Genomic DNA, 24386 nt, shown 5'->3' on the forward strand with positions numbered 1-24386 from the left:
CCTCAAGGTGTTGACGTACTCATTTAATCAATACTGTGGGCGCTACGAGGCCGCGTGTGGTGGCTCTGTGTTCTGGATGAGCTCCAGAGCTTTGTGTGGGAGTGGGAGTGGTAGTTTTGCAGACCATGTGACTTCCTCAACAGTGCGAGAGAGCACACAATGCACACAATGCTCCCTGCGGCATCCTTCGCAACAAATTGAAATTCATTTCAAGTACTGAGCGCGTTCACTACTTCATTACCCAATCAGCACATCTGCCTCAGTGACAAGGTGATCGCAGCTTCAGGACCCTAATGAGTAATCCTTATTTCTGCCATGGCATCATCTGACTGCATTGTATGTTTGTGTTTGCTTTGTTTCCCACAGGCTCCGAAGGAAACTTTAGCCAAATCAGTATTGGCCGAGCTGCCTCAACAGGTTACCCAGTATTTCAAACAGAGGAACCTGTCTCCTAGAAACACCATGCCAGAGTGAAAGTTTGAAGCGTGGAGTTCACACTGCATGTTGCCAAAATCTACTTAATGTTTACAAAAAAAAAATTTAAAAAAAATCCTTGACCATTCTGAAGGACAAAGCGCATGCCTTTCTATAAATAATTGTTTTTAATAAATAAATGTTTTTATTTATTGGTTTTACATATGCCAAGTTCTAAAACAAGATGCAATGTAAGGTTGTTTGTGTTTGTGTCAGACACTAACTCCTCTAATGCAGGGGTTAACAACTCCAGTCCTTGGACAAACAGGAGCAGCTGATGACCATCAGGGTATGTTGGGAAAAGAGAACCTTCACATTCAAAAGGCACTGAGAACTGGAGATGAGCAACCCCGCCTAAATATTCACAAAGGGGCCGAGAACCTTTGAATGTATATTTGTGTTTTAAGAGATGATATTATCTTTCATAATTGTAATCTTTTCTGTAGTGCTTTGTAATTTGTCAGTTGTATAGTACCATGGTCAAGGTGATGTTTTTTTTTTGCTTTTATACAGTTTGGTCAGTCTTTTTTGTTACAGTACTCAGGTCAATAAATTTCACTTGAAGTGTTGCTAGCAGTGAACCATGTGTCCTGAGATGATAATGTGTGCGCATCCTCAAAGAGTTTTTTTTAAACCTGCAAAGTGTTTATAGAATGATTAACGGAGTATGCAGAGCACGCGTCTGCAATTAGCGAGATTTCATTTAGTTACTATGTACCTGATTAAAGTGACATTCATTTTAAACTCTAACTCCATGATGGAAAAAAACAACTCATGACAAACAGCTTTTCTTTTCCCTTTGGCTTTAATGTCCCATCCAGCTTTCACACACATTTATATCCTTATAAGGAACAGTTCATAAAATATCCAGCATTTTAAGCATCGCAGCATTTAAAAAAAAAAAAAAAAAGAAAAAAAGAACAGATAAAAGGGGGGGGACAACCTTCTGAAAGACATATTTTCCACATCTTCCAACCAGCACTGCCATAACAGTCTGCTTCTTTCATATGATGGTACTGAAGATATCTGATTAAGTAACAAAGCAGCCTTCTCTTCGTCCCACTGACGTCAGCCGTCGTCCCCTCGGTCAGCAGCACGGTAGAAGCCACGGAGGCACGGAGGGTGTCGTCGCCAGGTTTAGGTGCAGGAATTATACTGTATGGAATGTAATACGGGGATGATGGGGGAGGAGTCATTTCAACGCACAACACATCAGTGACCACAGTGCCAATTATTGTTAAAGCAGCCTTTAATTAGTACTAAACCAGATAAGGAAAAAGAGCCTATTAAAAAAGTGTGCACATCCAGAACTTCAGATTTCAGAACTAAAACACAGCAAATTACTCAGCTTATAGTTTCATAAGAGATCAAGTAACTGTGATCCACCCAGCTAAAAGGGCAAAAACAAGGGAGGAGCCAAAAGGTAATAAAGGAGAAATAAAATTGGATGACCGTGTGGCTCATCAGTGTGTCTATCTGAAGAGTCTGTGGCACTTTATGGGAAAGGTGGTTCCTTCCACGCTACCTTCGCTGTCACTGCTCGACTCGGAGTCGCTGCTGCCCGAGTAGGCCCCGAGCCCTGGCAGGATGCCCACACACATGGCTGCAGAGGGCCGGTGGAGCATGCCCCCTTGTGTCGCTCCTGCCCTGGGCAACAGTTTCTGCTCCCTTGTTTCCTGTTCTAAATACAGACATATGAGGTAATAAACACTCTCCACACCATATTGTGCCTACGCAATACCTCTAAAAATCTAACAGGACAGTATAAAAATTCTATTTGAATTTCACTTACTTAAAACATTTAGTTAGTATTATTATAGTCTGTGCTACTATAATTATAGCAAATGCATTCTGCCTCAGACAGAACAGCAGTAAAACTGAGTAAAGAAAAAAATCATACTGAGGCAGTATTATTTCATCTCAGGGTTTGTTTTCTTGTTTTGTTTTGGGTTTTTTTTGGTAAAAGAATGGATATTTTAATTAGCCTCTCCATACCACAGTTAAATCCCAGATAGACTGCTATTTAAGGCACATACTCACTACTTAAGGTCTTACATGACACAGCATTGTAGATTTCAGGTACCTGGTGCAAGTAATTACTAAGACGTAATACTTGATCCCTTTTACTGGCTTAGAAAAGAAATAAAGGTTAAGAATGTGAAGAAAGTACACCCTTTTTTTCTAGAATCAACAAGCCACTATTTAGACAAAATGTCTAAACATTTTGAACAGAAAAAACTGTTGTGTTAGGTGACTAAAACTACAATGTAAAATCTTAAAACACTGAAAATGAGTAGTCTTTACTAGTCCCAAAACCCCAGGAGATCAACAGTTTCTGAAATACTCAAACCAGCCCATCTGGCACTAACAACTATGCCACGATTAAAATCACCGAGATCACATTTTTCCCCAGTTTGATATGAACAATAACTGAAGCTCTTGACCTGTACTGTATCTGCCTGATTTTTTTTTGTTGCATTGTACAGTTGCCACATGACTGGCTGATTAGATAACTGCAGATGTACAAGTGTTCCTAATAAAGTGGACGGTGAGTGTATGTATTATTTTTAATAGGAAGTATGAGAAAGTGTGTTCGCATTGTAGTCATTAAGCCCCAAAGTGTCCGGTCCTCTGCCCACCTGTCTGACTGCCGTTTCCGGTTGTTTCTGCTGCTGCTGTGATTGTCTCCTCCACCTTCTGCTTCTTACTGCTCTCTGACGACTGAGAGGAACTGCAGGCAGACACAAAACACCAGTGAAAGAGCTGCTTAATCCCCATTTCAATTTCCCATTCAGTTCTGTGACGCTCCAGCAAAGAATCTCAGAATGTAAAGCAGTCAGTGTGAGTCAGGGAAATCAGAACAAAATTAATTAGGGCCTAAGAAAAGTTAAGTGGCTTTCATGGGAGAGAGATGCAATTTTCTTCTTTGTTCCGATATTTAATGATAGCAGGCCTATATAAGAATGTTGACAAGTTATTTCAGATAAGCTCTGACAATATGACAAAAAGAGTGCTGCAAAGTTAGTAAGGAATGTAGTTATTTCTCGCTTCTGCTACCAGTTCCCAAAAATCCCTCCTCCTCACCTGCGGCGCTTGACAGCACCAGCCAGTAGGTGCGCCTGAGACAGATGGCTGGTCTTCTGCTCTGGTGGTTTGGGTGCAGCCTTTTTCTCTGGCTCCTTCTTTTGACTCTCACTGGACACCAGTTTCTTCAAAGCACTGTGAGACTTGGGAGTTAAGCAGAGCAACAGGTGCACCCTGGACCAGTTTTCAAAGAGGTGGCTATCACATTATATTATTTTATATTATATATATATATATATATATATATATATATATATATATATATATATATATATATATATATATATATATATATATACATACATATATACACACCCATACTTGTAGCTTATCAAATAACCACAGAATCATTGGATATTTTCAAGAACCTTTAAAATGAGTCATGTCTAGACATGTATGGCATTCTGGCTACGGTTACTGTAAATAAAATACAAAAAAAAGCAAAGGATGAACTGCTCTATACATTCTTATATTCAGTAAACTGCCATGGGGAATTTTTACACTTATAGTGCCGTGAAAAATCACCTGATTTCTTTTGTTTTTGTGTACATCTGTACAACCCTGTTCAATCAAATCAACACTTTAATAGAACTTTTTCAGCAGCATGAAGTTGGTTAAAAAGTCTTACCCGGTAACACACTATGCCAAAGCTGAAAGAAATTCCAGAAATGATGAGGAATAAGGTGATTGAAATACGTCATTTCAATACGCTATTTCAAAGGCTCTGGGACTTCAAAGGACCACAGTGAGAGGCATTATCTCCAAATAGAAAAAACTTGGTACAGTAGTGAACTTTCCCCAGAAGTGGCCGACTTTCCAAAATACCTCCAAGAGCACAGTAACTACTCATCCAGCAAGTCACAAGACCCAAGGACAACATCAAAAGACCTACAGGCCTCTCTTGCATCAATAAAGTTTATCACTCCACTATCAGAAAGACACTGGGCAAAAATGGCATCCATGGAAGAGTGGCAAGGTGAAAAGAATAATATTAAGGCTCATCTGAATTTTGCCAAAACACACCTTGATGATCCTCAAACCTTTTGGGAGACTGTTCAGTGGACTGATGAGTCAAAAGTGGAACTGTTTGGAAGATGGGGTCCCTTTACATCTGGCATAAACCAAACACAGAATTCCACAAAAAGAACATCATACCTACGGTCAAGCATGGTGGTGGAAGTGTGATGGTCTGGGGATGCTTTGCTGCTTCAGGGACTGGGCAACTTGCAATAATTGAGGGAAACATGAATTCTGCTCTCTACCAGAAAATCCTAAAGAGAATGTCCAGTCTTCAATCTGTAAGTTGAAACTCAAGTGCAACTGGATTATGCAGCAAAACAATGATCCAAAGCATAGGAGTAAGTCCTAGTGCTAGAAGTAAGTGAAAGACTGATCTCCAGTTATCAGAAGAGTTTGGTTGCACTTATTGCTGCTAAAGGTGGCACAAACAGATTTTAAGTTTAAGGAGGCAATTAGTTTTTTCACATGGGTGATAGGTGTTGGATAACACTTTTTGTTTTTGCTTTAATAAAAATAAATAAATAAATAAAAACTGTATTGTGTGTTTACTCAGGTTGCCTTTGCTTTATGTTGTATTTCGTTTGAAGATCTAAACCTATTTAGTATGAGAGATACACAAAAACAGAAGAAATCAATACTTTTTTCACAGCACTGTATACGTTTTCCAGTAGTATCAGCCTCAGATGATGACACTGGAAAAACACTGGAAAGAACAAATAAAGTCAATGCGCAAAATGTTTTCTCAATGTCAGAGAAAAACTGCTTAGCTACCTAACCCAGACAAGGAATGGACATTCAGCCAGCTAGGATGTCTGTGCATTTCACTAACAATATGTAACACTGCATTTGGACTTTGATAATAACAACCTCTACAGTGTGTGGACATGCCCTTATCAACACAAACACAGCTGCTGGGTCTAACAGCTTTCCAGACCTACTATTTTATTATAATACGCCTACATACAGCCATGTAAACGGAATGGAATTAGCCACTTTTTTATTTTGTATTCCTTGCTTTAGTTATGATACGTTTAGCAAGACTACAAACAAACAAACAAACATGCATCAGGTCTCAAACCGCATACTACTGTACGGTTTTGGACGCGTCTCTGTGTTGTCTCGGAACGTGTGCACTCACAGCCACAAGGCAAATTAAGAGAACGCAGCACAAACTGTTATGAAATGCTCCACAAGTGGCTTACAATAGTTCTATCAATTTCAAAGTCTTACATCCAGGATTACATTTTCCGGTGTGTTTGAAAAATATATTTAGGTTAAAACTGTATTTGAAAACATAGCATTGCTTTTTTTTTGGTCAATATGCCTGCTGTTGATGCTTTAAATCCCTAATATCCGATAACGCAAGACTAATCCTATCTAAATGTCATTTCAGTTAAATGCCACTCTACACCACAGACACATAATAGAAAAAAAAAGCTGACAAAGTAGACCACTCTTTTTTTTTTTTTTTTTTTTTTTTTTTAACTACCATAAAAATCATATCCACATCCCTTCTGACTGACTTCTCAAAAAAATGCCCTCAAAATGTGGCTAAGAAAAACTGCTACCCCTGGAGGCTAAGATGGTTAAATAGGCCATATTGTTATATTACACCGAGGAACAGAAGTTCACAACTCTCCGCTGTGCAATTACACATCATCAGTGCCGCAAGGCTGGCGAACGGCTCAGTTGCCACGACAACACGTCCTCAAACCTGCGCTGCACACATATATCTGACTGGCAGTAGGAAAGAATGAACAATTGTACTCCTTGTTTCATTAAAAAAACAAACCAAAAAAAATCTACATACTATAAGACCCGCTAGATCCTGGGTTTGTAGTGCAGGAAGCTTTGAATAAATCGGCGGTGTGCCAGTTAACACCCTGTTAAAAGGACACTGCTGTTTTGTTTCCACAGCACAGGAAAGCACGGCTGGTAAATACTTCCACATCAAGTCTTTAATACAGCCAGAGCTGCGGGGTCAAATCCCACCCTGAATTATTAAATAGCATAGACTACGGCACTTTCCCGCGAACCAGGGCCATTCCTATCTGGCATAATTTAATAGCAGAGGTATAAAAACAGGCAAAAATTAGACTCCGCTAGTGTTGTGTTGCGGTTACTAAGCGCACCATTTTATTTAATTAGGATATTTTATGCTTTCTATTTAAACTGCGTTACAGGTTCTCTGGGTTATGAATGTAAACAGCCTTCAGTGCAATATTAAGACTGAAACTGCTAGGACCTAATTAAAACAAGTTTTCCCTGAACACAATTATCCAGTTGTTTGCCAACTTCCTTCTCATTTCTTTTGAAACCAGCTTTAGTGTTTTCGCTTGTGTGGTTTAACAGTAGGTGCACTAACAAGGTGCTAGAGGTCTTCTCATGTCCTGACAGCTGCTGTGTTTTGACAGCTGCCTCTACCATCAGTTTAACAAAGTAGGAAGCAAGCAGACTCGGAACTCTAGCAGTCCTTCAAAAGTTGCATAACGGAGTGTGTGTGTGCAACAAAGTGAAAGGATATCCTATATTCCTGAAGCTCCTGTTTCTCCTCGTCTCTCCTCTGCTTCTCTACAAGACACTGCTGCCGTGACACTTCGTCCAGAAAGTGGGCCTCGTCCTCATCCAAGCCTTTTACCATGTTCTCTGTGGAGGGAAATCAGCACAATTGGGTCTCCTGAGACGCACAAATTATACTCTTAAGTGTCAGAAACCGCTTTCAAACTACCGCTTGATCCTCGCAAGCATGGCCTTTTTAAAACAAACGATGGATGCCTTGTGCGGTTATTACATGGATCAAGCAATCTGCCCTTAAATTAACTCAGCGTTGAGAGCAAGGGAAGAAGCCGTCGGTCGCCAGGGAGACTGAGGACGGGTCCGTCTCCAGGGATACAGAGAAGTAACAGAGCTGCCGAGAGCATGCCCATCTCCTGTCAGTGCCCGCAAGAATGCCTCATGAACATCTATCATCACAAGCACACGTACACAAGAGCTTTGACCCTAAATGGGTACAGATATGGATCTACAGATGATTTTGAGAGACATGGATCACAGCGTGGTGAAAACATGAGAGTGGACTGAGGTCTTACTGAATTTGAATTGTTCCTCATATTCCTCCTGCTTCTTGTCCTTCTGTTCTTGTAGCTTCTCGAACAGGGATCGAGGGTCATACTCCTCCTCAGGGACCTCTTCAGGAATGTGCAAATAAACACACACACACACACACACACACACACACACACACACACACACACACAAAGATGCAATTGAGAAAAACTCATGCCACCAAGTCACATTTTAATGTTGTAATTCAGGTTTCCTTTGTGAATTTTATTTTAAATCGATTTGGGTGATTTAAATATAAGCTGAAAAAATGCCTAAGTTGCATGTACTAAGGAACGGGGCTGAAACACACCAGAAAAAGTCTTTCATTCATCATTCACAGAGATGATAGTAAATAGTAATATAAAAATTATAATATTGTAAATGCTGTCCCAAAACTCTTCATACATAGGAGAAATGAACACTTTTAAGCTTAATGTCTTCCAAAATTTTTCATACTTAGTATACATTATATATACACATTTTTCAGACTTTAAGAATGCCTTTGACAAAAGAAGAACGTATTGAAATCATTCTCAAGGCTGGATCAGGAAGCTGTCGCAAGGTTGCGATTGACTTTATCAGGAAACATGGCAAGCACATCACACACACACACAGTTGCCAAACTTATTAACAAATTCAAAAATACTGGAAGTGTTGCAGACCAACCGAGAAGTGGACGTCCACAAATATCCACTAACGAAGACACAATCGATGTGGTGCGGGCAAACATAGTCTTCTATGTATGGACACTATTGGGACACCCTGTATGTATGTATGTATGTATGTATGCATGTTTGTATTTACACAGAGAAACATATTAGGCCTGCAACTAACGGTTATTTCGATAATCAATTAATCTGTTTAAAAGGATTTGAGTGTTTGACTGACGCGCATGCGTGGACTCGTGCTCATTCAGTGAAGTTTAATGGAGACTCACCGTCAGGACGAGTCTTTAGGTAAAATGGAAATACTGGTGTGAATTTACAGATACATTTTGAACATTTACAGATAAGGATATAAAGGTAAAAATGTCATTTCTGCGCTGAAGAAAACATGTCTGGAACACATTAAACAGCACACACATCTGTCGCAGCATCTGACACAACAAGCCACGTTAATACACTTACGAGTTTGTTTGAAGCGCTTAATATAAAACATTCTCATGTTTTGGACAACCTGGATCGTGCACTTTTCCTGCAGCAGCTCACTCTGTGACCTCCACTGTTTCTCAGATGTGTTTTATTCATAGAAATGCGGTTTTTCACCATTGTGAAGCGACGTCACAGACCCAACTAATCCATAATCAAATTTGTTGTTAATTATTTTATCGATTAGTTGTTGCAGCCCTAATATATCTATCTAGATAGAATTTATATCTATATATAAAATACACACAGTCTTGTAAAAAAAAAAATAAGTACATCCCAGAGAAATTGTTGGCTGTTTTGACATATTTGGACAAGAGTTTGAAACATTTGATCCTCTTTGAAACCATGCCTATTAATAAAGGTGATACACTATCAAATGACACATAAAACTGACATTTTGTAGTAATTTTCACAATTTAAATGAACAAAAAACAGATCTGTCACATGGAAAAAATAAGTACACCCCAACATTTCATCACACCTTCAAATCTTCAAGAACCCCAAAATTTCATCACAGGATCTGCTAGTAAGTCTTGCAACTGTTGGTCAAAGTACATGGATTTACAATCAGAAAGAGACTGCACAAATTTGACCTGCATTAGAGGCTTTCCAGGAAAAATCCTTTACAAGACTACAGTTTGCCAATAAGCATACAGGCAAAGACCAGGCCTTTTGGAATAATGTGCTCTGGACAGATTAATCAAAAATAGGGTTGTTTGGACACAGTAACAGACTGTTTGTTGCAGACCAAAGATAGCTTTTCAGGACAAGCATTTCATACAAACTGTGAAGCACGGTGATGGAAATGTTATGGTTTCAGATTGCTTCGCTTTCTCGGGGATTGGACAGCTTGCATTCATTGATTCAACTTTGAATTCTGAATCATATCAAAGAGTCCTTGAAGATAATGCGAGTCCATCTGTCTAAAGGTTGAAGTTGAACTGAAAGTGGACCTTTCAACGGGATAATGATCCTAAGCACACTAGCAAATCCAACCAAGGAATGGCTCAAAAAGAAGAAATGGAGGGTTATGGAATAGTCTAGTCAAAGCCTGGATTTGAGTTCCATTGAAATGTTGTGGGGGGATTTGAAATGGGCAGTACATGAAAGAAAACCCTCTTGCAACTGAAAGAATATTGCATGGAAGAGTGGTCAAAAATTCCAGCAAGCCAATGTCAGAGACTGGTGGACAATCATGCAAAACCCCTACAAGAAGTTATTTCTGCTAAAGGAGGCAATACTAGCTTCGGAGGTCAAGGGTGTACTTACTTTTCCACAGAAGAATATCACATCTATTGATATTTCTGTTGAATAAATGATTGAATAAACTATTTTTCCTTGTGGTTTTCTTCAAGTATATTACCTTTATTAATAGGCACTGTTTCAAAGATGATAAAATATTTGCTTGTCCAAATATGTCAGAAAAGCTAACAATTTCCATGGGGTGTACTTATTTACTTATGTATTTATTGTATACTTATACATGCATACATATCCGGTCAAGAGTTTAGACACACTCATTCTTTATGTTGTGATAAAAAAAAAATCCAAAATAAATTAAAAAAATATTGTATTTTAGCATCTTCAAAGTAGACCCCCTTTTTGCTTAGAATTTCCAATTTCAAAACATAATTTGTTAAAATTGTCACGTTGCTTCCTGTTTCAAATTTCGTGATTGCGAGGAAAGGGTTGTTAATATCAGTAGCGATGGAACATCTTGTTGACGTATAAAATCAGACTTTGAAAATACTAGAGCACAGTAATTAGTGCTTGCCCTGAGAGCATCATGAGAAATGTACGCATCATACCAACCTACATGGCTAAAAAGCTACTTATACAAGAACAGCTCCTCGTGCGCAGGTATTCCTGCATGAGGATATGCCATGCGTCCAAAAAGCACTCATCTTCACTGCTTGAGTGCTGGTACCAAAGGAATTTATTTAATTTTTTTAAAACAGCAAACAGATAAATCTATCATTTTGCAAACCTGCATACATAGACGTGATGTATGGAATTGCGCAATCCATCTACAGTTCGGAAGGAACGCCGAAGGAAGGAGCCCCGCCCCCAAATAAGGGTGTGGACTTGAGTATTTGGGTCATGTGTGAAAACACCCTCATATACATCAACTGTATTGGTCAGCACAGTGCCACTATCACATTCTCATTAACCCAACCTCAATTTCAAAAGCGTATTTACTTTACTTACCTTCAGGATCATCAGGTTTGCGAACTTTCTCCCATTCCTCCTGCCGTTTTTTTCTCTTCTCCTCCAACTCTGATTCTGATACAAACTTGCGGCTCAGGTCCACACCATCCGCCATGGCAGTGCTTTAAAAAAACAAAAAACTTCATATTTAGTAAAAATGAATAATTCCAACTTTGAGATCATTTGGTCTAGTCAAAACAATCCAAGTTCGAAAATATACCTCAATGTGATCAGCTTTATCAAGAAATCATCAATAACAGATTCTGTGCATCGGCGCTGAAAAAGACACAAAGGCTCAGAACACACTGATAACAGAAACTTTTGCTAATATCATTATCATAAATCAGATCAAGGGCCTGGTTTGTTCATATTAATAGCAATGGTATTGCTCATCATGGTTAGAGCTGCACATCAGTAGCAGAGCCCAGCGCACACTGATAACACACCTAAATCTGGTTATTAACTCTTATGTTGAATGGAGTGATGCAAACCTGACCAGGATAAACAATCTATACTGTAGTTATTACAGAACTAGTCTTTTTTTTTGGTAAAATGTTACAGCACTGCATTTAATTCTTTTGCTTTTCTTTCAGTAATCCGAGTTTGCAGAAAGCCAGCTTACACTGGAACAGAGAAAACCGAAGGTACAGTTCCCTCTTGTGGCTGATTTCACTACTTTCCAGATAACAATAATATTAGAGCTGACTGCCTGAAAAGAAAGTTACAGAGAACATTTAAGGAATAAAACACAACCAGGCTTGCCGATATAGGAAAAACAATCAGAAACTTTTTTGGGGAAAAACACCTGGTTGCGCAAGTGTGCACACCCCTAAATTAAATAATTTGTTGAAGCACCTTTTGATTTTATTACACCACTCAGTCTTTTTGGGTAAGAGTATCAGCATGGTACGTCTTGACTATATTTTCCCACTCTTTCTTGCAAAAACATTCTAGATCTGTCAAATTGTGAGTGCATCTCCTGTGCACAGCCCGGTTCAGGTCACCTCACAGATTTTTAGTTGGATTCAGGTCTGGGCTCATTCAGAAACACTGACCTTCTTTTGGTTAAGCCATTCCTTTGTATTTGGATGTATGCTTTGGGTCACTGTCATGCTAAAAGGTGAAATTCCTTTTCATCTTCAGCTTACTAGCAGACACCTGAATGTTTTGCACTAAAATTGACTGGTATTTGCAGCTATTCATGATTTCCTCCACCTTGATAAAACCCACAGCTCTGACTGACGAAAAGCAGCCCTAAAGCATGATGCTGCTTCATGACCATGCTTCATTGTGGGTATGGTGATCCTTTGGTGATGTGCTTTTGTTTTGCACCAAACATACCTTTTGGAATTATTATACCTGTTAAAATTGGTCTCTTCAGACCATAACACATTTTTCCACATGGTTTGGGGTGATTTAGTTGGGCTTGGATGTTTTTTTTTTTTTGTGAGGAAGAGCTTCCGTCTAACCACCCTACCCCATAGCCCAGACATGTGAAGAATATGAGAGATTGTTGTCACATGCAGAGAGTAATCAGTACTTGTCAGACATTCCTGCAGCTCCTTTAATGTTGCCGTTGGTCTCTTAGCAGCCTCCCTGGTAAGTTTTTGTCTTGTCCTTTTGTAAATTTTGGAGGGACGTCCTGATCTTGGTAATGTCACCGTGGTGATCCATTTTCTCCACTTGTTGATGATGGCCTTTACAGTGTTCCATGGTACATCTAATGATTTGGACATTTTTTGCACCCCTCTCCTGATCAGGATGGAGCTCAAATCTTCTTTAATTCCAGACTGCTGGGACTACGGCTGCTCCTAAGGCCATACAGACTTCATATAAATCCATAATGAACTTTTTCACACTATCTGTTGTTACCCAGATGAGGATGGGTTCCCTTCTGAGTCGGGTTCCTCTCAAGGTTTCTTCCTCTTAAAACATCTTAGGGAGTTTTTCCTTGCCACCGTCGCCACTCAGTGGCTTGCTCAGTTGGGATAAATTCGCACCTTTAATATCTGTATACCATGTTGATATTTCTGTAAAGCTGCTTTGAGACAATGTCTATTGTAAAAAGCGCTATACAAATAAAATTGAATTGAATTGAATTGAATCAATACCTTTCAACAACTGAGCGGTTTGGATACGGTACATGCTTTAGAAGCTCTTTGTGGACCATGGTTTCAACAGTCAGATGAAACCAAGAGGATGTTAAGAAAATCCTACAGAAACAGCTGGTCTTTATTTGGGGTTAATCAGAATTTCAATTACATTGATAACAGCTGTATGATAATTACTTTTGAACATGAGATTGAATGTGATTAGTTAATTTTGAACACAGCCACAACATTTTTATTTTTCGCTAAAATGTTTGATTGTTTTTCACTTACTTTTTATACGTTGTAATTTCACATTGAGGGTGGAAAAATTTCTGACATGATATATATATATACACACACATATATATACACACACACACACACACCATTACCACAATGAAGTTGATTATTTGAAAATATCCAAATGTCTTATTTTTCTCATACCGCTACAATTTGTCAGTGATTACAATGTTTAATTTTTTTTACATGTATATATAATCATTTATAGTTATATTTAATGCTGTGTAACATCCGCAAAAGAAGTTAGTTACTGTTATTAATTACATTAAACAGCCCATATCCGACTCTTTTTCCTTTATCTTCAAGTGAATAAAAAAGCGCAGCTTGTCATATTAGCGAGAAAGCAAAAGGCACAAAGAACTCTGTCCTGAAGATTCTCCTATGGCAAAAAATAAATCGGATACCCAAGACTCGTTCCGTAAATGATAAATGTCTCCTAAACAAAGCTTCACCATGTAAACAATTACACATCTTTGTTTTGTTTTTTCAAATAATAAACTTTTATTTCCCTGATCCTTTTATTATTAGTCTTAGAACTATAATAAGTTTCCATTAAAAAGTGCTGAGGTATATATCTACATGTACAGCCCTGTGAAAAAATAAGTACACCCCATGGATAGGCTTGTCGCAATCATTTCTATATCGACTTATCGCACGGTCTATGCACATGACCTCAATAATTTTTGGTGATGCGATATATCGGCCATTGTATTTACATAAAAATTAAGGTCACCAACATTTTAGCCGATCGCGCTGCCTCTGTCATCTCACTGTATTGGTGGCGGAGGTGGGACTCAGGCAGCTCCTCCACACAGAACAAACAGCAACAGGTGAAGAGAAGGCATTATTCGAGGCGTTATTTAGCGTTTTCCTGATGACTACAGCCAGTTTGCAAGAATAAGTCCAAATGGACTTGGTTTCAAAGCCGCAATCCACAGCTCCTGTGTGGGAACATTTTGGCTTTAAGCCGAATGAGATAGGATAGACAATTAACGTGAATGAGCCGGTATGTCGACTTTGTTTAAAAACAGTGGCAACTAGGGATGGGTGATATGGACTTAAAACTATATCATGATATTTTCTGGTATTTACTGCGATAACGATATCAGTGACAATATCAATATAGTACCGTTCACCACTGTTTTTGGCTACAAGTGATAGCTGTGATCTTGAACACTTCAGAAACACAAACATTGATCTAAAAATTAAACTGAAACCAGTTCCAGATTGCAGAGGTACAGTAGCTCCTCGTTTAGTGATAAACTCCTCCTCAGCTTCACATCCACCTTCCGCATACTTGTTTTCGCTCTGCACGTGAGCTGCGAACGGGTCACACACCATCGCACACAGAAATACTTCATCAACTAGGCTTTATCGTTATTATCGCAGGAAGACTAATTCTTATAGTGGGGAGAATTTTTACCAGTATATCGCAAACAATATCACCCATCCCTAATGGCAATGAAAAAAGGCAACACAGATAATCTAAAATCTCATCTAAAACATAACAATCCCACCCAGTTTTTTGAGGTGGGCACACAACCCGCAGTCTTCCAGACCGCTATTATGGATGCGTTTGCCCGACAACGCAAATATAATCGTGACAGCACGAAATGGCACACGCTCAGAGACGGGCAATACGAATTGCCAAAGAAAACGTGACCGTTTCTGCCATTCCAGGCTCGTACAACAAAGTGAAAGACCATATTCTGAAAGAAATAAAAGACTTTTCTCCTTTTACACTGCCACTACAGATATGTGGTCAAGGTCAAATATGACCCCTTTGTTAACAAAGATTTATTTATTATTTTTTATGCTTTATTTATTTAAGATATTAATTTAACATTCCAATGTCTAAATATTCTTAAGAATGAAAGTTTCTTTGTTCTATGAAAGGGCGTACTTACATTATAATGTTTTTATATTATCATTATATAATCAGTGGCATAAAATGACAATAATATTGTTTATTGCAATTATTTCTGAGACAATACATCACCCAACAGTAAGTAGTAATCGTGACAGGCCTACCCATGGAAACTGTTTTGTTTTTTTTGTTTTTTTGGGGGGTGGGGTTGTGGTTTCTTCTTCTTCCATATTTGGACAAGCAAACATTTGATCCTCTTTGAAACAGTACCTATTAATAAAGTTGATACAAAATTGACATATTGTAGTCATTTTCAAAATTTAAATGAACAAAAAATAGATCAGTCACGTGGAAAACATAAGTACACCCCTACATTTATCACACCTTCAAATCCATAAAATTACAGTCAGGTGTTGAAGACTGGGTGCCAGTGATTAGAACCTGCTTAGGGAGTGCAGGTGGAACCGGTCTTATTTAAACCCCTCTCATATCTAGTGTCTGCTTTTCCCTTCGTTATTGAGGTGTGTGGTGTCATCACACCAAGAGCTAAAGTTCTGTAAGGTCTTCAGAAAAAAGGTTGTAGATGTCTATGAGTTTGGCAAGAGATTTAAAAAGATCTCCAAGTTATTTGAAATGCATCATTCCACTGTAAGGAAAATCATCTACAAATGGCGCAGATTACAAACAACTGCCAATTTGTCCAGGACTGGCAGTCCCAGCAAATTCATCCCAAGAGCAGACCATCTGATGCAAAAAGAAGTCTCCAAGAACCCCAAAATTTCATCACAGGATCTGCTAGTAAGTCTTGCAACTGTTGGTGTCAAAGTGCATGCTTCTACAATCAGAAAGAGATTGCACAAATTTGACCTGCATGGGCAGCGTGCTAGAAAAAAGCCTTTGCAAGACTACAGTTTGCCAATGAGCATATAGGCAAAGACCAGGCCTTTTAGAATAATGTATTCTGGAATAAAAGTTGTTTGGACACAGTAACAGCAGACATGTTTGTCGCAGACCAAAGACAGCTTTTCAGGAGAAGCACCTCAAACCAACTATGAAACATGGTGGTGGAAATGTTATGGTTTAGGGTTGCTTCACTGCCTCAGGAACTGGACAGCTTGCATTCATTGATTCAACTTTGAATTCTGCATCATATCAAAGAGTGCTTGAAGATAACCTGAGGCCATCTGTCCAAAAGTTGAAGTTGAACAGAAAGTGGAGCTTTCAACAGGATAATGATCCTAAGCACACTAGCAAATCCAACCAAGGAATGGCTCAAAAAGAAGAAATGGAGGGTTATGGAATGGCCTAGTCAAAGCCTGGATTTGAATCTCATATTGTGGGGGGGGGGGGGGTTGAAACGGGCAGTACATGCAAGAAAACCCTCAAATATCTTACAACTGAAAGAATACTGCATGGAAGTGTGGTCAAGCAAGCCTGGTGGACAATTATGCAAAACGTCTACAAGAAGTTATTTCTGCTAAAGGGGGCAATAATAGCTTCTGAGGTCAAGGGTGCACGTACTTTTTCCACAGAAGAATATCACACTTATTTATATTTCTGTTGAATAAATGATTGAAAAAGCTCATTTCCTTGTGGTTTTGTTCAAGTATATCAACTTAATTTATCCATCAAATGTTGGTGTGTCAAAATATGTCAAAAAAGCCAACAATTTTCAAGCTGTGTACTTATTTTTTTCCCCCCACTGTATCTATAATGCACAGCTAATTATAGGTCCTAATTATAATTTAAGCTCACTGAGGTATGAATAACCCAAAAATGCCAAGGGATCAAATGGGCCTCAGAGGCAATCTATTATTCAGTAACTGACTTCATGGGTTAAACATTATGCTAGTTTGGTGCAATAACACTCAGTAAGACTCAGTACAACTTATACAGTTAATTAATAAAATCCTAACTGACCAAATGAAGTCAACAACACTTCCAAAATAGCAAGTGCATTGAGGTAATGTTATGTAAATGAATCCTCATTGAGCTAGTGAGAAAGAAGTGGAGGTCAAGTAAGTCTAAATTCAAGAGCACAACCAAGCTTCAGTGTAAAAACATGAACTACATCATATTACATCACATTTCGATGAGAAAGAGCAGCTTATATCGGTTTAGTCCAATTCTATTAATAGTCAATCACATGCATGTACGCTAGCTAACGTTGCTTTGCTAAGAGCTGCAGATTTAAAAACACAGCACGTAAACAGATTAATTCCTGAACTGAATTATATTAGCTAAACTACTTCAAAAGTTGTTGCATACGTTTCAGAAATACATTCGCATTATTTACGGAAGGACAGGAATAGAGAGAAAATGTAGATATTTACCAGCCGCTATTGTGTCACTGTAAATGTGTCCGTGTAACACCACTGCTCAACAAATGCAGTTCCTATGAAGGGGAGAACTGTGAGTCATGGGAAATGTAGTTTTAATCTGAAATGGATCGTAGTTCCGGTGTTCTCACGATCTGTCCTACTTTATCAAAGTGTCCTGCAGTAGTGCCCATTTATGGCAGGTATTTTGTCTACTTTATTAATGTGACTATAAAGAAAACGCCTCTAGCAGGAAACTACAGCACTGGCATAAAGTTGGTTTGACGTTGGACGTTCAATATTCGCAGATATGCGGAAATTAAGGGACAGTCTCTAAAGTTACATACAACAGTGGTATACATGATTCTAACTTCAATAGCATATGAAAGGAATGACTTACAGTCATACAACCAACTGTAAAGTGTTCAACTAGGTGGCAGCTATAACGCACACCTTTTAGATTTTTGATAGTTAATAAAATAAACTGTCAAATCATATCTAAATATTGTGATGTTTTATAGCGTATGGACTCATACACAAAATATACCATAATATAAAGCTCAACAGCATTTGAAGGGAATGGCTTACAGTTACAAAACCAAGTGAGGAATGTTCGACTAGGTGTTAGGTATGATGCAGATCTATTTGATTTTTGATGTTTATTAAAATAAACTATTAAATCATACGTAAATATTGCCATGTATTTCACTAACCAATGGGCTCATACAAAAAATATACCATAATTTAAAGCTCAATAACATTTGAAGGGAATGACTTATGGTCACAAAACCAAGTGTAAAGTGTTCATCCAGGTGTCAGCTATTACGCAACCTTTTCAATTTTTGATATTTATTAAAATAAACTATTAAATCATATGTAAATATTGCCATGTATTTCACTTATCAATGGGCTCATACAAAAAATATACCATAATTTAAAGCTCAATAGCATTTGAAGGGCATGCAAGTTGACTAGCATTTCCAGTCAACCTTTTGAGCCCTGTTGAACTGCTTCTCTGACATAGAGTTCTTCAGTGGCTTTCAAGTGACACCAGGCTCATGCCGCTTTGATCTGTGTTGCCTGAGAAAGAGAGCATGGACACCGGTTGTTTTAACTGACTTTGGAGCTCTATTTCCAGTTAAAATGACACCTCAGGTGCTGCAACGAAGCTCATTGTATTTCAGTCGATCATTTTTAAAGTCTCCAGTTCATAGATTTTATTCAGTTGATCAAATGCTTTGGAGAACCAGACTGTGGGAGCTTGGCCACTGTGAATAACATCAGTGTGCTCTCCTAGGCTTGCCTTCACGCCTCACTCTTATTAAACAAATGCTCGTGGACCAGCACTCAGCTGTAACTACCACTAGTAGAGCTAGTTTTTTAGCTGAAATAATAAGTTATAATCGATAATGATATATTCTGATCAAACTCCTTCTCCTATTACTGTATATAGTGAGGGGAAACAAGTATTCAGACACATTTTTGTTCAATTATGGCCCATTACTCTTGGCAAATCGTCTTCAGTTCCCCAAGGTCCCTCTGATGGACTCCATAAATTTTCACTGGGATTCAAGATTCAAGATATTTTGGCTATATGTTTGGGGTTATTGTCTTGTTGAAACGTACTTTTCTCTGTTCATCATTCCTTTGATGACATGTAGTGCCCTAGTACTGTTTGCAGAAAAGCAGTCCTATATCATGATACTCTCACCTCTGTACTTCATTGTGGGTATGTTGTTCTTGGGATCATACACACAACCCTTCTTTCTCCAAACACGATGAGCTAAATTATTGCCAAAGCACTGTATTTTATTTATCGAATCAGAGTATATGGTTCCAAAACAGTTTTGATTTCTCTAAATGTTTTTAGACATGCATCTCTGTGCTTCTTTTTTAGCAGAAGAGTTTTGCATGAGTTGTAGGACTGGAGACGATTGCGGTGAAGTTCATTGCTTATTATTGTCTGCGTAACTTCGTTCCTGCTGCTTTCAGGTCGTCCTGTTGCTCTTTTTAAGTGACTGTTGGCTTTTCTGCTACCTTACTTATCATTAGTCTGAGAGTGCATTGAGTGCATTGTGAAATCCTATGTAATGCACCTATCCGGGATCACAATCATTTGTATATATCATTTGTATATACATATACATATATACATATATGTATATACACACACACACACACACACACACACACACACATATATATATATATATATATATATATATATATATATATATATATATATATATATATATATATATATATATATATATATATTTAAATAGAAATTCAAAAGACATTATGTGTACATATGCACTGGAAATATTAAATAACAAAAAACAAAGAATCTGAATACTTATTTCCCTTCACTGGATATAATAAAAGAGAAACAAACAAGACATACATACAAAATGAAATGAGTCATAAGTAATGGAAGGTAGCAACTAAAACAACATAACAACAATATTAATAATGGATAGAAAAATACCTCAGATAATTACTGAAATGTAACCTTGACAATATCAGATGTAGTGCAGTTTGTCATGAGTCCATGGGGCTGTGGATCACAGCTGTATCCACACACACACACACACACACACACACGCGCACACACACACACACACACACACACACACACACACACACACACACACACAGCTGTAGCACTAGACTGCAGCTGGGCGGAGCTCCATGGCGTTGTCTAAGAAATATGCGATGACGTCACGTGTTGTGATGGATCTAAGTGTTGCCAGATTCACCGTCTTATATTCAAACTGCTAATTCTGAACCAGGCCTGTCATGTATATTAGGGAAATCCATTTAGAACTTATTAAAATTATATAAAATAAAAAATATATAAAATATATATTATATAAATAAATTATATATTATATAAAATAATATATTATATATATATATAAAAAAAGTATATACTGAGTTAAAAGAGTCCTGTATCTTCCAGTAGAAGAATGTTTAAATCAACATTTAACCATAGCAGCCAGGTAATAAATCAGCAATTAGACAAGCAAGTTCATGCACATGTAAGGAAATGTTTGAGTCAATACAATGCCTTAGTCAACTCTTATGTAACCAGTGTATAGGATTATGTCACAATAATGCTCACAAAAGAGCCTTATTAGGGACTGACTGCCCTGTGCTTAAGGCTCTAAGGCAGACTTGAGGTAGAAAAAAGTGAATGATAACAATGGAAAGGGCTAAGGGTGTTAAAACAGAACAATGTGGAGACGATTATGTTGAAAGATTAAACTTTATAAGAATAAAACCTTATTTAAAAATTAATAGACTGGACTTGCCCAACAACTTTAATGATGCCCAAAAACTTTAATATGACTAGAAGGAGTTAATGGTGGTGAAAAGACAGGTTGTTGTTAAAAAAGGAGAAGAGGTAAACCCTACCTAGTTGAGCTCACTGTTGCAAGACAGTGTAAAAGCCTGTGTCATGATTGTATGATTCAGACTTTCTGCAGAGGTCTCAGCTTTATTTTACTTCAAATAAAGTTTGATCTTTTCACATGTATAACCCCTTGTCTCTGTAAGTTTTTGACTTAGGTTGAAGAGATTTTCTACAGCAACAACACACACACACACACACACACACACACACACACACACACACACACACACACACAAAACCTGTATATAATCAAACTATAGCTCATTCTAATGTGATATTCACTTTCTTGAGTTAACTATCCTTCTTCATGTTTTCTTTCTCTTTTCGTATTTGTTTGCCTGACTTGCAAGAATATAACAAAATAATTCCAGAGACCACTACATATGAGAAAATGTTTCAGTGGGCATACAAAATACAGCAGTCCAAAACATTTTACAAAATAAGGGAAATACAGTATTTACTCATCTGATGCTTTGCACATGATGAATAGGTGTACATATTTGACCAACATAGTTTGATTTAAGGTTTCCCCTCATGATGGATTTTTTTCTGTTCTGAACTACTTCTCTGGGTGGGATGACTAAACTCAAAATCACATAATTTCCAAGCTCGACGTATTCAAATTACAAAGTGGGGAAAAACAGAGACACCTCCAAGAAAGCACGTGTTTTGTTAGCAAAAAGCTAGTAAGCTAATATTAGTGATCCTGAGATTATGATGCATTTACTTTCTTACAATAGCAAACTGTTTGGTTCAGATTTAACCAACTAATGTGTCTATGTTTGTTGATCTAAATTAAATACGACTATAAACTCTTTTAAACAAGTGAAGTGATATTTTGTTTGCTGTTGACGTGTGAGCAGCCATGTTAACGTGACATCATATGCTGAAAGTGGGAATGAGGATACATTCCCAATTTTCTGAGCAGGAAATCGAAATTGAGTTGTGTTTTCTTTGTTTTTTTCCTAGTCGGAGGTCAGAAATTCAGAGTTATGAGTTTAGTCAATCGCAGAATTATATTCAGTAATGCCCAAGTCTTTTGCTGCCTTCAAGTCCTATCGGAAATATTGTAATATAGAGGTGGACACATTTGAACGGCACTATACTGTCAGAATTACAGCTATGGAACTTATATTTTACTACGAGTCCTGACTTTTCTAATTGGGGGTGTTAATAACCAAAAAGTCAATGTGGCCGCTGATATGAATATGATGTCTATAGCCCACAGTAAGATTGAAGAGATACTTTTGCATGTTGACTGTTCAGTTTTTCATTTCATGTCAGTAAGGCTAATGAAACCTCTTGCCATTAATGATAAAAGAAATTAATAAAAACAAAATAAGTTCCCTTTCAAAGTGAAACGCTGTTTTTATAACCCCGAGACATCGGTACGGCTATTTTGCTATGCCAAAGGTGGAGGAGGCACTTGCGAGCCACCTCTCTCCATAAAATCAAGGGGGCCGGCTTTGCTATCCAGGACGTGTAAGACCACCTCGGTGTTGGTTGGCGAAGCAAGTGCATCTTGCTTGTGGGTCTCGGGATACAATGGCAGTGTTGCAGGCTTACCAGGCAGACCTGCTGAATTGTGAGGGAGGCACAGAAGGTGAGTGTGGTGGCCCACCTCCCAATGCAGAAAGCCAGGGGGACCGAGCAGCCACAGTCACAGCCTGCTGGTAGGCCTGATATAAAAATGATAATCAGTGCCTGAAAACACAAAAAGAAGCAATCCTGAGGGGTCGCGGAGGGAGGTATCAGGGGACAAGAGACTGGTTAATTCTTGCATGGTCCAGGAAGTTGGCAATTCAACATCGTGATATAGTTCTCACCCACATGAGGAGCTTGGGGCAAAGGTTGAACCTCAGGGAAAGTTGTTTCTTCAGTCGAGAGCGACTTGTCTAGGGGTTATATGGGATTTGAATACAGTGAGGGCGTGTCTATCCCCAACACGCATAGGGAAAGCCTATCAACATTGAGCAAGTTAAAGTTAGGTCTGGGTATGCCCAGGGCTTATGTTGGGGCTTATGGCAGCAGCAGCCAATTTTATACTGTTGGGTCTATTGCACATGAGACCGTTCAGTGGTGGCTGAAAGTCGGGGGTTTCTTCCTAGGACGAAACCCCTGACAGTAATCAGTGTCATGTGGTGATGCCTACCTGCTCTGAGAACTTGGAGGTGTCCCTGGTTTCTAGCCTCGGGTCACATTCTAGGGGCGTCACTTAAAGCTAGACGTAATGTCAGGCGCCTCCCTCACGATGTGAAGCTCACACAACATCTCGTTCCCTTCTCAGGGAACAGGGTTACAACCCAGACCGTTTTTCATGCAGTCTTTCTTTCTTTCTTTCTTTCTCTCTCAAAAGAAAGACCCACACCTCATTGTAATTACCTCCTCCAAACTCATTCACATGAACTTCTGAGGAGAACCTGAAGGTTGCGTTTTACCAAACTACCTCAAAAATCAAAATAAACACACTTCCTATATATACATAAACTTGTCAGTGATTTGGTCTATTCTTTTTTTTAAATACCTTAATATATATTCATCCATATATCCTAATGTTAATATGCATATGCAGGCTTTACAACAATCAGCCAATGGTGGCATAAATTCCACCTACTGATGTTTGATTGACATCCTCTCATTAGCACTTTGCGCTAAGGAAAAATAAATACAGAACTTCATTCAGAAATCAGTGAACCATTAAGGGAAAAAAAAGTCAACTTTCAGTTAACCATTTCCTTGAATATTTTTGCAGGTCCCCAACCATTTATTTTATTTATTTGAATTTTTTGTTCATCTCCTCGCACATATAAGTATTTATAGATTTATTTATGCAGGAATATGAGGATTTATATATCCATTTATTTATTTGTGTATTTATTTATTGTTTACACAGGTTTTACATCCATCCATCTTATATACCGCTTATCCTACAGGGTCAACCTGGAGCCTATCCCAGGTAGCATGGGGCACAAGGCTGGATACCCCCTGGACAGGGTTCCAATCCATCACAGGGCACAATCACATACACATTCTCACACCTTTGGACATGCCAATCAGCCTACCATGCATGTCTTTGGACAGGGGGAGGAAACTGGAGTACCTGGAGGAAACTCCTGCAGCACGGGGAGAACATGCAAGCTCCACACACACACAGGAATTGAACCCCAAACCTGGAGGTGTGAGGCGAACATGCTCACCACTAAGCCACCATGCGCTCGTTTATGCAGGCTTTGTCCTCCACAAATATATGTATTACCAGGCTAAAAAAAACTTTAGATTTTTTACAAAATGTTTTAATGCTGTTTTGTTAAAAAAATATAAAACATTATTATTTGACATTATGTAAAAATATTACAA

At 38.3% G+C, this 24386-nt stretch overlaps 2 protein-coding genes across 5 annotated transcripts in view; one reads left to right on the forward strand and one right to left on the reverse strand.

Moving 5' to 3' along the window:
- cpne2 (copine II) overlaps positions 1-1395 on the forward strand; it is a 42607-nt gene extending 41212 nt beyond the window's left edge. Inside the window, exon 16 of the mRNA XM_053622997.1 lies at positions 367-1395. Coding sequence (XP_053478972.1) covers positions 367-474 — 108 coding nt within the window. The 3' untranslated portion in view covers positions 475-1395. The remainder of the gene's footprint in view (positions 1-366) is intronic.
- psme3ip1 (proteasome activator subunit 3 interacting protein 1) lies at positions 1260-17674 on the reverse strand. Of its 4 annotated transcripts, XM_053623000.1 has the most exons (10): positions 17630-17673; positions 11260-11315; positions 11040-11161; positions 7668-7766; positions 7102-7224; positions 3559-3694; positions 3114-3205; positions 2515-2604; positions 2000-2155; positions 1260-1629 (listed from the first exon to the last, which is right to left on the reverse strand). In XM_053623000.1, exons 3-10 carry the CDS (start codon positions 11152-11154, stop codon positions 1625-1627), a joined length of 816 nt encoding a protein of 271 aa, XP_053478975.1. In that variant the 5' UTR covers positions 11155-11161; positions 11260-11315; positions 17630-17673; the 3' UTR covers positions 1260-1624. The 4 variants fall into 4 exon arrangements, with proteins under 4 accessions (XP_053478975.1, XP_053478973.1, XP_053478977.1 ...); XM_053622998.1 differs by having other exon boundaries at positions 1260-2155; positions 17630-17674; XM_053623002.1 differs by lacking the exon at positions 17630-17673 and adding an exon at positions 11662-11748 and having other exon boundaries at positions 1260-2155.
- Between the last annotated feature and the right edge of the window lie 6712 nt (positions 17675-24386).

Source organism: Ictalurus furcatus, chromosome 4, assembly GCF_023375685.1.
Source record: "Ictalurus furcatus strain D&B chromosome 4, Billie_1.0, whole genome shotgun sequence".
Classification (NCBI taxonomy): domain Eukaryota; kingdom Metazoa; phylum Chordata; class Actinopteri; order Siluriformes; family Ictaluridae; genus Ictalurus; species Ictalurus furcatus.